The sequence below is a fragment of the Pseudoliparis swirei genome, chromosome 17 (assembly GCF_029220125.1).
Source record: "Pseudoliparis swirei isolate HS2019 ecotype Mariana Trench chromosome 17, NWPU_hadal_v1, whole genome shotgun sequence".
NCBI classification, from domain to species: Eukaryota; Metazoa; Chordata; class Actinopteri; order Perciformes; family Liparidae; genus Pseudoliparis; species Pseudoliparis swirei.
Genome location: NC_079404.1, coordinates 2,354,962 through 2,372,069, shown reverse-complemented (window position 1 = coordinate 2,372,069; position 17,108 = coordinate 2,354,962). Strand labels below are relative to the sequence as shown.

General features: G+C 47.8%; 1 protein-coding gene across 2 annotated transcripts in view; it reads left to right on the top strand.

The window, feature by feature from the left end:
• Positions 1–17,108, top strand: part of LOC130207478 (inositol polyphosphate-5-phosphatase A-like) — a 141,569-nt gene that overhangs the window by 97,674 nt on the left and 26,787 nt on the right. For both annotated transcript variants that reach the window (XM_056436113.1, XM_056436114.1), the window contains exons 10-12: positions 8,835–8,930; positions 9,858–9,932; positions 16,636–16,709. In XM_056436113.1, coding sequence (XP_056292088.1) covers positions 8,835–8,930; positions 9,858–9,932; positions 16,636–16,709 — 245 coding nt within the window. The remainder of the gene's footprint in view (positions 1–8,834; positions 8,931–9,857; positions 9,933–16,635; positions 16,710–17,108) is intronic.

Genomic DNA, 17,108 nt, shown 5'->3' with positions numbered 1-17,108 from the left:
CTTATTTTAATATTATCGCATTTGTCATCACATAAAATTAGAAATAATTTTTACAAAATCTTCCTCTTATGCTTATTCCTCCAGAATATTCTTCATAATATCCCTTATTAATAATCATATCTTTCAGCATATTTTGCCATCAAAATAAAAGTAACGTCTCAGGTTTACTATTATCTCTAAACAATAACATCTTATTTTCAAATTATTACATTTGTCGGCACATAAAATTAGAAGTAATAAAACAGTGTCTTCCTTTTTTCTTGTTTCTTTATGTATACATTTAAAACATAGACGAAGAAAATATTCATACACCGGAGAAATATTCAATTTCTTCTAAATTTGGCAGCGACCTCCGGCTGTACTGAGGGAGGAGAGGATGAGAATTTGGTGGTCAAAGACTCAAAAGGTCAAGGTCGCTCTGACCTCACGTCCGGCGTCCCAATTCTCTGAAAACACTAATTTTTCTCAGCCAATTTGTTCAAATTTGTCGGATTTTATTTTATTTTTTTCATTTTTATTGTCAATTAATGCGCCGTTATTTTATCAATTAAACAATTAATCGTTTGCGCTATAAAACGTGTTCATCACCGATTCCCAATAGCCCAAAAATAGCAAAGATAATTAGGTTTTTAGCATAGAAAACCAGAATATATTCACATTTTATTAACTGGAATAAATAATAAATATTCAAACAAAAACGTTTATATAAAAGTTAAAACACCTCAAGACGCTACGTCTCTTTCCAGGAGCTCCGTCACGGATCTGTTATGTTATATTAGATTAAATGCAGTTTATTATAACTTCTCCTCTTGTCCGTCTTCCTCCTGACGATGAGGAACGTTCAGGATGTTTATGATATTCGTCGTTGGGCGTGACGGAGATCCGCCTGGCGTCCGGCATTCAGTCATAACCGCCACGCGGCGTCAGAGCTAACAACACGCCACCAATTCAATCTGCAGATAATCTCATCCATCGGAAAAATTCAAGTGGACTCGATACTTAATCGTTTCATTTTTTTATTTAATCCTCCGCACAATAGAGTCACATAAATCGGCAATAATCAACTTCGGTCCGTCTCTATTGATGGTTTTTATACTTTATTGATGTTTTTTATGCTTTATTGATGGTTTAAATCCCGAGCAGCAGCCGAGGCCGCGGTGCGGTCCGGATGCGGCGGCGTGACGGCGAGCCTTCTGACTCACGCCGGCGTCTGTAATTGTAAATGTTATTATTTTTGAGGGAGTGAGCGAGGGAGCCAATCGGATGAGGAGTTCTGATGCAGAGGAGACGCCCCCCCCCCCCCCCCCGTTGTAGGGTCTCGTTGGTTTGGCTCCTCCACACGCAGATAAGTGAACATGGTTCTTCAGAGTGACGCCATAGAAGAACCATTTCTGGTTCCTCAAAGAACCTTTCTAACCAGGGTTCTCTAAAGAACCATGTCCTTAGAGTTCTTCAAAACCCTATCAAAGAACCTTTAACAAATGGTACTTTAAGACACCATTTCTGGTTCCACAAAGAACCTTTCAAACCAGGGTTCTTCAAAGAACCATTTCCTTAAAGAGTTCTTTAAATCACTTTATAGGTGTCTCAAAGAACCTTCAAATAAATGGTTCTTTAGTCACAAAGAACAAAGAACTTTCAAACCAGGGTTCTTTAAAGAACCTTTTCCTTAAATAGCTATTCAGAGAACCAATGAAGGTGTCTCAAAGAACCTTAAGAAATGGTTCTTTAAGGCACCTTTTGTGGTTCCATAAAGAACCAGGGTTCTGTAAAGAACCATTTCCTTCAAGAGTTCTTCAAAGAACCTATAACGGTACCTCAAACGAAAGGATGGTTCTCCAGTACGTGATGGTTCTTCGTGGAACCACAAAGCTTTTCAGGAACCCTTTAAGAACCCTGATGTTCTGAGTGCTCATTGTTAACCTGCGTTTGGCTTTTTTGCGTTTGCCATCCCGCCTTGAAAAGTCGTCTCCGAAAAAAAGTGTCTCCCCTCCACAACTATCCCGTCATATTTAGGGGGGGGGGGGGATTAAGGGCCACATTGAGAATTCATGGTCTCCTCCTCCTCCTCCTCCTCCTCCCTCACTCCCCCTCTCCCCGTGTGATTTATCTGCGACGGCCATATTGCCCGGACCCTTTCAGAAGGAGTGGCTCCACTTTGTTTTTGTCTTAGAGGAGCCCAAAACAATGCAGCCGGGGCCCTCAGACAGGAGGGAGGGTGGGGGGGGGAGGCCCTCCTCCTCCTCCTCTTCGGGGGGGGGGGGAGCTGGCCTAACATCTGTTTGTGTCCGGAGCCTCGGTGGCCCCCTTCTCCTCTCCCCGGGGGTCTTTGTTCCTGATTTCATGCTATCAGTGCGGCAGCATGTTCTGCTGCCGGAGCTGTCAGCCGCACAAAGGGCCCGAGCCGGGTCACCGCGGGGGGCCGGCGCAGGGATTGGTAAAATGTATCACAAAGCCCACCCACTAGATGGTTGCCTAGCGCCCTGCGGAGGGCTGTCAGGAAGCCCTCGCTCTCTCTCTCTCTAACTCTCTCGCTCTCTAACTCTCTCTCATTCTCATTCTCTCTCTCTCTGGCTCTCTAACTCTCTCTCTCTCCTCTTCCTTTCCTCTCTATCCTCTCTCGGTTGAATTCTCTCTCTCTCTCATTCTCTCTCTCTTGCCCCCCCCCTCTTCATTTCCTGTACCTTCCTCTGTCCTCGGCTGAATTACACCTCTCTCTCCCCCTCCTCTCTCCCTCCATCTCTCTCTAGCCCTCTCTCCCCCTCTCCCTCCATCTCTCTCTCTAGCCCTCTCTCTCCCTCTCTCCCTCCCTCTCTCTCCCTCCCTCTCTCTCTCTCTCTCTCTCTCTCTCTCTCTCACCCTGCACATCATTTAGATGAGACGGTGCACACAGATTAAAGAGCGGCGTTTCAAATGAATCGACCTTCTTTGTTGTGGCGAGGAGTTTATTTATTTATTTATTTTGTGACCCCCCCCCCCCGTTATTAACGTTAATATCGTTATAACCTCAAACGGTTGACGCTTCATCAAATAGACGCCGACCAACGGAGCCACGCCTCCACCGGTTGGACGTCCGTCCCTCCACAAGGAGACCTTCACTCATGGTTCGGTCCGCATGGGGCGGCGGCGTGATGGACCGGACCGGGCGCTCCCATTGGACGCTGGGATCGACTCGCCGGCCCCGCCGCCATCTTCTTTTTCACAAGCGCGACTCGCATTGAAACGAACGCCGCATTAGCATTCGGCTAACGGGTAGTTTAGGCATGCATGGCCTTGTCGGAGGGGTTTCTCACAGGGGGAACGCCGGCGTGTTAAACAGCCTGGCGGGGGCGGGGGGGACATCTGTGCGCGGTTGGTTTCTCAAAGTGCTGACGGCGGGCGGAGCGGGGGTCGCTCCCCACCCCCAGATTAAAACCTCCCGTCGGGCGTCCTCTTTGTACAGGTGGCAGTAACGCGTCCGGAGACAATGCGGCCCGGAGAATCCACACCCTCCTTTTACTGCCGGCACAAAGAAGCATCTGGCGGCCCCCTATCCTGCCTCGAAGGCGCTTCTATTTGTTGTTGTTGTTGTTTTTGTTTGCGTGTCACGGGCGTTGCGTCTCGGGAAGGACGGCGGCTGCTTCTTAACTCGCCGCGCGTGAGAATCTTTACTTCTCTGTTTTATTCTGGAACATTCGCTCCCGGTTTTGGGGGGTGGGTGGGCAAAGGGGCGTGCGTGTGTGTGTGTGTGTGTGTGTGTGTGTGTGTGTGTGTGTGTGTGCACCCCCCCCCCCCCCCCGGTAGTGAGGAGGTCGCCGGGGTCAAAGTGATGAATTTTTATAGGCCTGTTCCCTGTGTTTCAGCCCTGTCTCTTTCTCTGTGCGCCGCTCCGCCTCTCAAAGACAACCATGCAGGGCAATTTGTCCTGCGGGGCCCTGCAGAGGAGTTAAATACCGGGGGGGGGGGCGCACACACACACACACACACACACTCACACGCACAAAACACATACATTCAGTCTCTCTCTCTCACACACACACAGCCCTGCGTCCCGTTGTCCTGGATGATTTGTGGCCTGTCCGTTTCCCATGCCGAGGGGACAGGAGGAGGAAGAGGAGGAAGAGGAGGCCGGGCGCCGCGGCCCCTCGGAGCGCCCGCCATTGTTTTTGGAGAAGGTTCCCAGATGTTCTGATGCGCGAGATAAATTGGGCACATTCATCGCTACCCTCTTACCTCTCCGAGCTCTTCTTCCTCTTCTTCTCTCCCTTTTTTATTTTGGCGAGGGGCGTGGCCGGTTGCGAGACCCCCCCCCCTTCCCCCTACGACATCGCAACCGCCTCACGCAGCTCGGCGAGTTCATGGGAAGGAGCGAGAGGGCGACGGGGTTCAAGGAACCTCTAAAGGTGTCCAAAGAACCTTCAAAACACGGTTCTTTAAGGCCCCATATTCGGTTACACAATAAGGCCCCATATTCGGTTACACAAAGAACCTTCAAAACACGGTTCTCTAAGGCCCCATATTCGGTTACACAAAGAACCTTCAAAACACGGTTCTCTAAGGCCCCATTGTTGGTTCCTCAAAGAACCTTTCAAACCAGGGTTCTTTAAAGAACCATGTCCGTAAATGGTTCTTTAAATAACATAATAATAATGTTGCCTCAAATAAATGAAAGGTTCTTCAGTCGAACCACAAAGCCTTTTAAAGAACCATTTAAGAACCGCTATTGTTCTGTGTGCAGAGCGGCTCATTGTTAACCGGGAGGGGGGGGACACAGGCCGGGGTGTTAACCGCGGTCGCTGTGGCCCGGCGGGCGGCGGTAACGTGTCCTCCTCTTCCTCCTCCTCCTCCTCCTCCCCCCCCCCCCCCCCCCCGTGTTGAGTGAGTGCGCGTCATTGATGAATCCACAGTGTTTTTTGGAAGCATTAAATTAGCCACAGCGACAGAGAGAGGAGTGGATAACTCTGGCTCGCCTCCAGTCAGATCGGGGAGGGTCACGCCTGATTTACAGCCCCCCCACACACACACACACATGATGACTGGCAGGAAAAGGCAGGCGGCCGAGTGTTGTCGCCTCCTGTCGGTGCCCCCGCCCGTCCACCTCGAGGGGGGCTGGTGGGGGGGGGGTGTTGATGTACGACTGGCGAACAAGCGATCGGACAGCGGCGAGCAATCCGCGCTGACCCCCCCCCCCCCCCCACACTGGCACACCTTCGCTCGGCTGGCAGCGCGGAGAATAATGGCGCGATCTGACAATGCCACGGCCCCCGCTGACACCGGCGGCGCCCCCATCCCCCGCCGATGCTAATGAAGAATGAATAGTTAGCTCATTGTCCACTCATCGTCTCACACACACACACACACACACAGTCTCACACTCTCTGCCTAATTGGGGGTTAATCACAGAGTTCTAAATGCACTCATTGGATTATTACATTGGTGCGATGACAGTTGAGTGTGAATCATCGCATGGGGGGGGGGGACACACACACACACACACACACATATTCCTGGGACTCGTTCACTGATGACGTTGAACACACAGACGATGGAGTCACGGCCCGCAGCCCACAGGGCGGTCCGTGTAACGTTAGATATGGCGGCTGGAGGGGCAAAATCCATAATCCCATAATCTCAATGAGTCTCCACGGTAACGACGAGAAGGAGTGAAGGTCAACTAAGACACTTTTTAAATGTTTTATTTTTCTATTTCATGCCTTAATGTGTTTTCCCGTCCGTGCCATCGAGTCACACCTGGAACCAAATATGGTTCTTCAGAGTGACGCTATAGAAGAACCATTTCTGGTTCCACAAGGAACCTTTCAAACCAGGGTTCTCTAAAGAACCGTTTCCTTAAAGAGTTCTTGAAAGAACCTATAAAGGTGTCTCAGAGAACCTTAAAAATATGGTTCTTTAAAGCACCATTTCCTTAAAGAGTTCTTCAAAGAACCGATAATGGGGCCTCATAAGTGGTTCTCCAGTAGGTGGTGGTTCTTCGTAGAACCACAACGCCTTTAAAGAACCATTTAAGAACCCTCTCTGTGCAGTCGACCCCTTTTTTACACAACTTTATATTTGTGTTTAAAAATGTACATCGTAAGTTTTTTAGAGATGCTCTTAATAACCTTGAACGTTTTTAACTTGAATGTGTGCTCTTATTGCTGCTTTCTTGCACATAAATAAAAACAACTAAAAACAGACGAATGAAACGCTTCTGGCTGTTGGTTTCAAACACAGTCGCGGCGGCCATGTTTGTTTCCCGCTCCTCTGACCAGGAACAAGAATCACGCCTCAGAGCTTCTGCTGGTCACGGAATGTTCTGTCCCTGCGTGTCCGTCCCACGAATCTGACGCCATGTCAAACGCCCCCGCGCGTGTGTGTGTGTGTGTGTGTGTGTGTGTGTGTGTGTGTGTGTGTGTGTGTGTGTGTGTGTGTGTGTGTGTGTGTGTGTGTGTGTGTGTGTGTGTGTGTGTGTGTGTGTGTGTGTGTTTGTGCGTGTGTGTGTGTGTGTGTGTGTGTGTGTGTGTGTGTGTGTGTGTGTGTGTGTGTTTCTGTGTGTGTGTTTGCGTGCGTGTGTGTGCGTGTGTTTCTGTGTGTGTGTTCTGTGTGTGTGTGTGTGTGTGTCTGTGTGTGTGTGTGTGTGTGTGTGTCTGTGTGTGTGTGTGTGTGTGTGTGTGTGTGTGTGTGTGTCTGTGTCTGTGTGTGTGTGTGTCTGTGTGTGTGTGTCTGTGTGTGTCTGTGTGTGTGTGTGTGTGTGTGTGTCTGTGTGTCTGTGTGTGTGTGTGTGTGTGTGTGTGTGTGTGTGTGTGTGTGTGTGTGTGTGTGTGTGTGTGTGTGTGTGTGTGTGTGTGCTCTTTGAAGTGGGACCGATTGCTTTAACCTCTTCTAAGGAGAGCAGCTGGAATAGAGATCTCCTTTTTAAACAGCCGCTTCCTCCTCCTCCAGTCATGAGATGATCCTCCAGCGACGCACAAAAGGCGGCGGCCTCTTCCCTCGGCAACCTCTCATCCCCCCCCCCCCCCCGCCCTTCCACAAACACTCAGTGTTGACCTCTGACCCATAATGCAGAGATGTGATGCCGAGTCACTCGGCAGTTTGAAGGAGCCGTGAGGAGTGAGGAAGACGAGCAGCGCCATCGACCCGCCGCGCTAAACACTGATTGTCATTGAATAAACGGCCGATTGCAGCGAATGAATCGGGAGGAAACGTCGTGGGGCGCCGGCGAGAGCACGGAGGGTGAGATGGGAGAGAGAGGGAGAGAGAGGGAGAGAGAGGAGGAGGAGGAGGAGGAGGAGGAGGAGCACCACCTGGAGGAGGAGACGGCACAGGGCGTAGTTATGTGTCGTGATGAGCAGAGATGTGTGTATGTATGTGTGTCTTTGTGTGTTTGTGTCTGTGTGTGTGTGTGTATGCGCCTGTGTGTGTGTGTGTGTGTGTGTGTGTGTCTCACAAAGGACGACAGTGTTGTGATCAATCGGTGTAATCAGCCGACTGATCGGTGGACCTGCTGATCGGATCAATCAGCCGTGAGACGTCTGAGAGTCCAGAGGAAACACAGCAGAGCCTCTGGAGACGCGCCGCCTCTTTAAATATGTAAATACTTACATTTAACAGATTTTAGTTTCATCAACAAAACTTTTAACAATTAATTTACTCTCAAAACCTTCGCCTCCTCTCGCCTCCTCCTCCTCCTCTCTTCTCCTCCTCCTCTCGCCTCCTCTCGCCTCCTCCTCCTCTCGCCTCCTCCTCCTCCTTGCTTCCTCCTCCTCCTCTCGCCTCCTCCTCCTCCTTGCCTCCTCCTCCTCCTCCTCTCGCCTCCTCCTCCTTGCCTCCTCCTCCTCCTCTCGCCTCCTCCTCCTCCTCTCGCCTCCTCCTTGCCTCCTCCTCTCTCCTCCTCCTCCTCCTCTCGCCTCCTCCTCCTCCTCCTCCTCCTCCTCTCGCCTCCTCCTCTCTCCTCTCGCCTCCTCCTCGCCTCCTCCTCCTCCTCCTCCTCCTCTCCTCCTCCTCCTCCTCTCCTCCTCTCCTCCTCCTCCTCCTCCTCCTCCTCCTCCTCCTCTCGCCTCCTCCTCCTCTCACCTCCTCCTCCTCCTCTCGCCTCCTCCTCTCGCCTCCTCCTCCTCCTCCTTCGGCCCTTTCATGGCACAAAGCAGCTTAAGCGCCCTTAAGCGCATTAGCATGCGCTGCCGGGGGACCGTGTTGACCTGCATGCTGACGGCTAAACGACTGAAAGATGGAGCCATTTGTTCGGGCTTTAGAAAGTAGCTTTGGGAACTGAAAGTTGTTCCACTTTCTCTCAGGGTGTTTGTTCTAAATCTGCCGTGCCGTTTTTTTCTTTTTTTTCTTTCCTCTGTGGCCGAAGCCGGCCTGATTTGTGACATTTCAGCCCCCCCCCCCCCCCATATTGGCGTGACCCGATTATCTAATCTGTGCTTTGAATGTCAATCGGCCCGCGGTGTCTCCCCGCCGTGCGCTCTGGGAACCGCTGGCCGAGGGATTACCTTCATTCAACCGTCTTCAAACACAGATGCTTCTTCGAATGTTTAACTAATTGTTCAAAAAAGAGTCCACAAAGAGGGAATTTAGCCGCGCACACACACACACACACACACACAGCGTCCATGTGGTCGGTACATAGAGGAGGAGGAGGAGGAGGAGGCCCGGTGACCAGCTCCTCATCTGCATGCCGTCGGCCTCGACTGTACAACCTGTAAACGGAGCAACACAAAGACAAATAAAGAGGTTTTTCCCGCGCTAACAATCTTTTTTCCCCCCGATGAACCGAACACATTTGCTCTTCAGCCTCTTTTCTTCTGACCACTCTCCTCCTCTTCCTCCTCCTCCTCCTCCTCCTCCTCCAGAGCCTCTGCTCCACGGCCGCCATGCAGACGGTCCGAGCCGCCGACACCAATGAAGTCGACAAGCTCATATTCCAGGAGAGCGACAACGACCGAAAGGTGAGCCGCGGAGCAGAGGAGGCGTGTCTCCAACCGGTGATGTCATCGGATGTTGACGTTTCACAAGTGTGATGTTCTTAGACAATATAATAAACTAATATCATATAATATACTCATCATAACATATACAGTGGGTTCGGAAACTAGCTCCAAAGGCTTCTACTCAACACTGAAGCAAAGGGTCTGATATTTCAGTTTTTCTTTTTTAATAAATGTGCACAAATTTCTACATTTCAGTTTTTTTATGTCCAGGTGGCGAGCTGAGTGAAGATTAATGAGAAATAAAATTAACTTTTTTGATTTTAGTAAATGGCTGCAATGAAACAAAGAGTGAAAAATGTCTCGTGGTCTGAATACGTTCCGTACCCGCTGTAATCTCTACAACATTCTCCTACTTTATTCATTCTCGTCCATTTATGACATCACGATTTTTTAAGATGCACATCAGAGTTGAACAAATTAATAAAAAAGCTCTCGGAACTTCTCTATATTTACTCTGTGCTAATTTGTTATCATTTAATAAAGAATAACAGGGAGGAATAAAAACCCTTCTGATCGAGCTAGCTTACTAACTCAAGAAAAAAGATATTTGCACCATCGCAGTTTATTGTCTTATTTTAGCTTAAATAAAAACTAAAAACTACGGCGGCTTCCTATTGGTCGGTGGAGAGATGGTGCACCTCAGAGTTGAAGTTAATTGATTTTGGCTGCAGGAAAATAAAGAAGCTGCATGTTGAGGAGGGGAAACGTTCTGAGGTCATTAAACCCTCAGATACTGACGAGCTGTTCTTCTCACGCAGCCGAGGTCCGACGGGTTGTGTTGGCGCTCATTAGAGCTCCAGTTACAAAGAGCAGCTCACAGCAGCATCGGTATTAATCAGAGCGCCTCTCTCCCCCCCCCCCTCTCCCCCTCTCTCTCTCTCTCAGGTTGTTCTTCAACTTGAAAAGAAGCTTTTTAATTATGTCTACCAGGACGTTTTCCGGGAAAACAATGGGACCTCGGTGAGTCACGGCCGGAGCTCCTCCCCCTCTGCGGTCGATCTGCTCTCCGGTTGTTTGTTGTGCGTCTTCCTTCACTGCCAACATGGCCGCCGCCCGCAGCGCGTTGGTTACCTGGGAGGGGGCGGAGCTACGATGGAGTCAACGGTTTAATCACAGCTGCAGAAATGTGATTGGAGGGCTTTTTCATATTTAGATAGAGGAAACACACACACACACATACACACACATACACACACACACATACACACACACACACACACATACACACAGATACACACACACACACACAGATACACAGACACAGATACACATACACAGATACACACATACACATACACACACATACACACACACACATACATACACAGATACACACAGATACACACACACACACATACATATATACATACACACATATGCACACACATACAGATACACACATACACACCTACACACATACAGATACATACATACAGATACACACATACATACACACAAACATACATACACACACACAGATACACACATACACAGATACACACACACATACACACATACACACATACATACATACACACATACATACACACATATATACATACATACACACATACATACACATACATACACACATACACACACATACACACATACACACACATACACACATATACACATATATACATACATACACACATATACATATACACACATATACATATATACACACATAGATACATACACACATACATATATACACACATATATATACATACATATATACACACATACATATATATACACACATATATATATACACACACATACATATACACACACATATATACACATATACACACATACACACACACACACACATACACACACACAGATACACACACACAGATACACATACACAGATACACATACACAGATACACAAATACACACACATACACACACACAAATACACACACATACACAGATACACATACACAAATACACACACACACACATACACAGATACACAAATACACACACAGATACACATACACAGATACACACATACACACATACACAAATACACACACATATACACACATACACACACACTCTCTCTTGCCTCCCTTCTTTACCTTCCTCTTTCCTCGGCTGAATTACACCTCCCTCTCTCTCCCTCTCTCTCTCTACATCTCCCGCTCTCCCGCTCCTTTCCCCTCTCTCTCCATCTCTCCCTCTCCCTCTCTCTCTCTCTCGCTCTCTCTCTCTCTCTCTCAGAGCATCTCAACATCCGGCAGCTATTTAAGTAAATATGACATTTCAACCAGGAGACACCAGTCGGATAAAGAAAGGATCACGTTTATTGTTAACGGATGATATAAAGGGAGATAGACCCCCCCCCCCCCCGTGGAGTCCAGACCTGGTGGTGACGACGATGAAGACGGTGGACCTGATGAAGACTGGGTGGAGGTGGGGAGGTGGAGGGGTTGCGTAACAGCAGCACGGATGAACTGAAGGTAGAGAGACGGCAGCGAGACGGTCGGATGGCGATGTCATTGCTTCCTTCGTGCTGATTGGCTAGAGGAGACCAGCTGATCGCAGGAGCCGGTGTGTGACTGACGGCCGCTGATTGGCAGGTGTTTGTGAAATATGAGTGAAGTTACGCCGGAGAGAATCCTAGAGTCTGATCAGCAGGAAGTGAGAGAGCCCAGAGGAGGCTGAGCCCCCCCCCCCTCTCCTCCTCTCCTCCTCCCTCTCCTCCTCTCCTCCTCCCTCTCCTCCTCTCCTCCCTCCCTCTCCTCCTCTCCTCTCCTCCTCCCTCTCCTCCTCTCCTCCTCCCTCCCTCTCCTCCTCTCCTTCCTCCTCCTCTCTCCGCCTCCCTCTCCTCCCTCTCCCCCACCCCCCATCTTCTCCTTCTTCTGTCTTCTTCCTTCTTCCTTCTTCTTCTTTTAACACCGGCCCTCCAGTCTCCTCAGTGGTCATATTGTCGCCTCTCCTCCTCTCCTCCTCTCCTCCTCTCCTCCTCCCTCTCCTCCTCTCCTCCTCTCCTCCCCTCCTCTCCTCCTCCTCCCTCTCCTCCTCCTCTCCTCCCTCCTCCTCCCTCCCCTCCTCTCCTCCCTCCCTCTCCTCCCTCCTCCTCCCTCCCTCCCTTTCCTCTCCTCCTCCCTCCCTCCCTCTCCTCCCTCTCCTCCTCTCCTCCCTCCCCTCCTCTCCTCCCTCTCCTCCTCCCTACTCCCCCCCCCTCTCTCTCATCTCCACCTGACAAGACGGATGACATAATGGGGGCATCAGAGATAATCTGATGGTCATGGTCGAGTTAAACACAGCATGTTATGATCCTTATAAAACAAACTACCTTTCCAAAAGGATAAATGTCCCTCCTCACACTCCTCCACTGGGGAGAAGGGGGGGGAGGGGGGATAAGGCAAAAAATCCATTGCATCCTTCATCAACTGCAAGACTTGTACCGGCTTGACAGGAATTTAATTCGCGGCAGCCTCTCGAAAATAATTATTGTATTTTGAGAGGAGTAATCATTGGCCGGGACATGATTGAATGTGTCCATGCCTATTGACTTCTGCGATGATTAATAGGTTTGTTTAGTCGATATTTCCCATCGAAATTGTATAATTAATTATCCCCGGCGCTGTCACGGCGGCGCGATGGAGAGCCCTGATGAGTCTTTTTTGGAAGATTACTTTTTCTTTTTTCTTTTTTCTATCCAGGCGGCTCGCGGACGCAAAGGGGCACCGCGGGGCCTCGCTCCGGTGGAGGGATGGGCGTGTGTGTGTGTGTGTGTGTGTGTGTGTGTGTGTGTGTTCTATGCTGTACGTCTGTAGATCCGCAGCGTTCCTTTCCTCTCCTCCGTCCCCCATCGATTTAGTTTCAGTATCTCTTTATTGTGACTTTATCAGTGTGGTGTCTGCAGATGGGGCTGTGTGTGTGTGTGTGTGGGGGGGGGGGGGTGTTTGTGTACTGGCTGTAGAGCAAAGTGATGATGAACCTTCTCCTGCCTCTCCTTGCCATGCCGGCGGCGTCGTCCTCGGGGTGGGAGAATAAAGCTCCAGGTCTACAGAAGCTGAATGAAACTCTCAGGATTCAAACACGCTGACGCTGCGGCGCCATCTTGGTCGTGTCTTTCTCTTCTGGGATGGTTCAAAGTGTCGACTGCTTACTTTGGCCCTCTCAAAATAAATACTCATTTTATGTGCCCCCCCCCCGACAGCTTAAAAAGACACACAATCACCTTTTCTTAAAAAAATGTAAATGAAAATATCCCGTGCTTTTATTTTGAAGGATTCTAATCAAATGAATTTGTGTTGTATTATTAGAAGACATTTCTTATGTACAATATTTCTACAATAGACAATAATGAAATGAAAAGAGTTATTTAACAATATGCTCAGGTAGTTTATATATGTTACACTGGCCCTTTAAGACGGCAGCCATGATGCTGATGTGGCCCACGGTCAACATGACCTAAAAACAAGCTAAAAACAACTGAAGAAACAACCGAAAAATAACAAAAAAATTACATAAAAACAACCGAAAAATAACAAAAAAATAACCTAATAACAACCTAAAAAACGTTTTCATGGACCACTTTACAAAACAAAAAAAATCAAGTAATAATAAATGTGTTATCAAGAAAAATATATATATATATGTGCTCCGAATTTAAAAAGGCAAAATATATCATTTAACACCAAAGAAATAATAAGTAATAAATGTGTTATAAAGAAACAACAGCTGAATATATATTTATTCTGAATTTAAAACTAAATGTTCCTTCTCTGTTATTATATATATTATATATATGTTATTATTGCTTTGAAGCTCTGAAGCAAACTTCAGTTAAGGGGCTTTCTACCCGCCCTTGGTAAACTTTATTTTTGTCATTTTCTGCTATAATTTATGCTTTATTAACTGTTATATATTTAATTACTATTTATTTTTTACATGCATGACATAGGGGTGAAAAAGGCTCAAATTGTGCCCTTATTGTGGAATAATTTCTCATAGTTTCCTTCTTCTTCATAGTGTGGTGTTGTGTTTCGGGGGGGGGGGGGGGGCCTCTCGACACCAATCCCCCCCTGTGACAGTTTATCGCTTTTTTCCACACAAAATAATGAAGACCCCATAAAAAGAAGGAAAGATGTGGCCCTCCCCTCTTGCAATGAAAACCTAGTGTAAAAATAAAAAACCTCAAATTAAATGACCTTTAACCCCCCCGGCGTTTATTGATGGGTTTTAATGGCAGCAGGTGTTGTCACCGGGCGGATATTTGACAAGGCGTAAATCAAAGCACAATTACAGGTGGTGGAGAGGAACAGTTGAGGGGGGGGAGGGGGGTCCTTTTTATTTATTTTTTCAAATCTCCTCAACTTCCTGCCGCCGCGCTGATTTAAGAGTCCCGACATGCGAGTCCACGAAGGTCGTCTCCGGTTGACTCGAGGCGTTACGGTGACGCGGGGGCCGTGAGCCAATAGGAGCGGACCGGCGTTTTGCTTAATTGACCCGTCATGACATGTGTTTTCATTCCCTTGAATGGATGACTGGGACACACACGTCACACTCGCCTTCACTCGGTTACTTTAAGGGTTAATTATTCATTTGAGTCTGACTCACGCCGCGGCCACAAGACACAATATGAGCCCCGTTGAAGCTCCGCCCCGCACGGGCTGTTAATCAGAAGTGAAGGTCGTCACCCATTGGTTTGTGGACTGATGGTTTGAAGCCCGCAGGGTTCGTACGGTCATGGAATACCTGGAAAAGTCCTGGAATTTTTTTATGTGTTATTTACAGGCCTGGAAAAGTCCTGGGAAATCAAATTAAATCCCAAAATGTTTGGAAAAGTCATGGAAATGATGTTAAATGTATATGTTCATTTACACCGTTTGATTAAGAGAATAAACATTTATATACATATTTATTTCTCGTGTCAAAAAGGAAATGTGTTTAAAAACAATGAGAAATCAGCCAGAGAGTCAATAATAACAATAATAATCATCATATTTAATTTAACTGTATTTCTAAATCAGAAATGTATTGTTTAAAAAATGACAGCTTAAAAAAATATATCGATAAATATGTATACACACACACACACACATATACACACATGTACACACATACATTCACACACGTACACACACGTGTGCAGGAGGAAGGTGTCAGCATGGTGACATGGCGTTGTGATGGCGAGGTGGCCTGGTGAGGTGGCGTGATGGCCTGATGGCGTTGTGACGTGATGGCAAGGTGGACTGGTGAGGTGGCGTGATGACCTGATGGCGTGGTGGCGTTGTGACGTGGTGACGTGGTGGCGAGGTGGCGTGCCCAGCGGCGCGTGGGGTTGCATCCCCCGCCCGGCCATCGCTCATCCACGGCGTGCGAGTCTCTCCGTGACCCCGGCGCTCTGAGTTTGATGAATGCGGCACATCTGCCCTCCTGAACCGTCTGGGAGGCCCCGCCGCCTGAAGTAATGGCCACTGTTCTACACCACTGACACGTAATCACACACACGCACACACACACACACACACGCACGCACACAGACACACACGCACACACACACACACACACCGGACTTTGGCTTTATGTTATGTTTCTCCATGTGCACTGGACAAGACAAACAATCCGGACGCGGTCACACGCGCACGACATACACACATGTCAGTGTAGATGGAAGACTGTATTTACACACACACACACACACACACTTTGAGAGGACATCCTTCCCTAGCCCCCCCCCCCTCCCCCCGACATGATATTCCATCACGTCGCCATCAGCACATCGCACCGCGGTGTAATACACCGACGTGATGTCATTAACGTCGAGGTCTTCATCGTGGGGGAAGGACGTCCTCAAAGTGGGGCCATTGTCGTTGAAACGTGTACAATAGCCCAATTTAACCACGGAACAAACGTGTCGGTGTCTTCCCGTCTGAAAGGAGGAGGGGGGGGGGGGGTTGTGGTGAGGGGGGGTCCTCCGGCGGCAGCCTGGAAACGGCGAGGAGGCAGCCATGCAGGTAGCCCGGTGCGTACCTGTTCGTCTCCCAGATAATTAATGTGTACAAGGAGCCCTTAATTACACTTTTCACTAATGATTTATGGGCTTTAGTGAGGGGGGGGGGGCATGTGTACACTCTGGTGAGTGAGTACAGCTGGGTGAGGAGACATGATTGATGAAGAGGGTCAGTGTGGCGAAGGTAGAGCCCCAGTAGGACGGAGACACACACACACACACACACACACACACACACTGGTCAACTGCGGTGGGTAACAATGAGATTCCTAAACGACGTCTACCGTCAGCTCTCCTCAGAGAGCAGAAGAAGACGTCCAGTTCACCACCAGAAGTCAAACCGTTTCAATGGCCTTGAATCGACCTTGAATCTTATCGGCATGTGTCCGTCTGTCGGGGGACATCTTACTTATCTTTCAAGGGACAGGTAGCAGGTTTGAACCTTGAGAAAGGGGCGTGTGACCTCTGTGACCTCTGAATGTATTCAATAGTATACACGACTATTCTCGCTTTTGTTGACTTTCCCTTTCATGCTTCTTCTTCTTCTTCTTCTTCTTCTTCTTCTTCTTCTTCTCCTTGTGTTTCTTCTTCTTCTTCTTGTGTTTCTTCTTCTTCTTCTTCTTGTGTTTCTTCTTCTTCTTGTGTTTCTTCTTCTTCTTCTTCTGTTTTCTCGCCACAGCTTTTACAGTACGACAAAGAGCTGTCGGTGTTCAAGGACCGGCTGCATGAACTGGAGATCTCCTTCCCGCCCAGGTATGCAGCGTCTTGTTCGTCACTCTGATAATGATCAATCGTTCCTTTATGATTCCTGCTGTGATATCTGGTCCTGATATAGGTCATGGTTTGATTGTATTTTATTGTATTTCATATATTTGTGAATATATATATCTATGAATATGAATATAAATAAATATATACACATATATATATCCTTATGTATGTCATGGTTTTATTGTAATTCATATATTTGTATATAAATGTATATATATATATAAATATATATATATATATATAAATATATACATATATATATATATATAACATATTTTTGAAAGGAATTATGAGTTGTTTGTAATGGTTAATTAAGCCTAAAAAAAATCCTAAAATTAACAAATCCAGAGATGTTTTCCACCTCCACTTGTTGGTTAATGA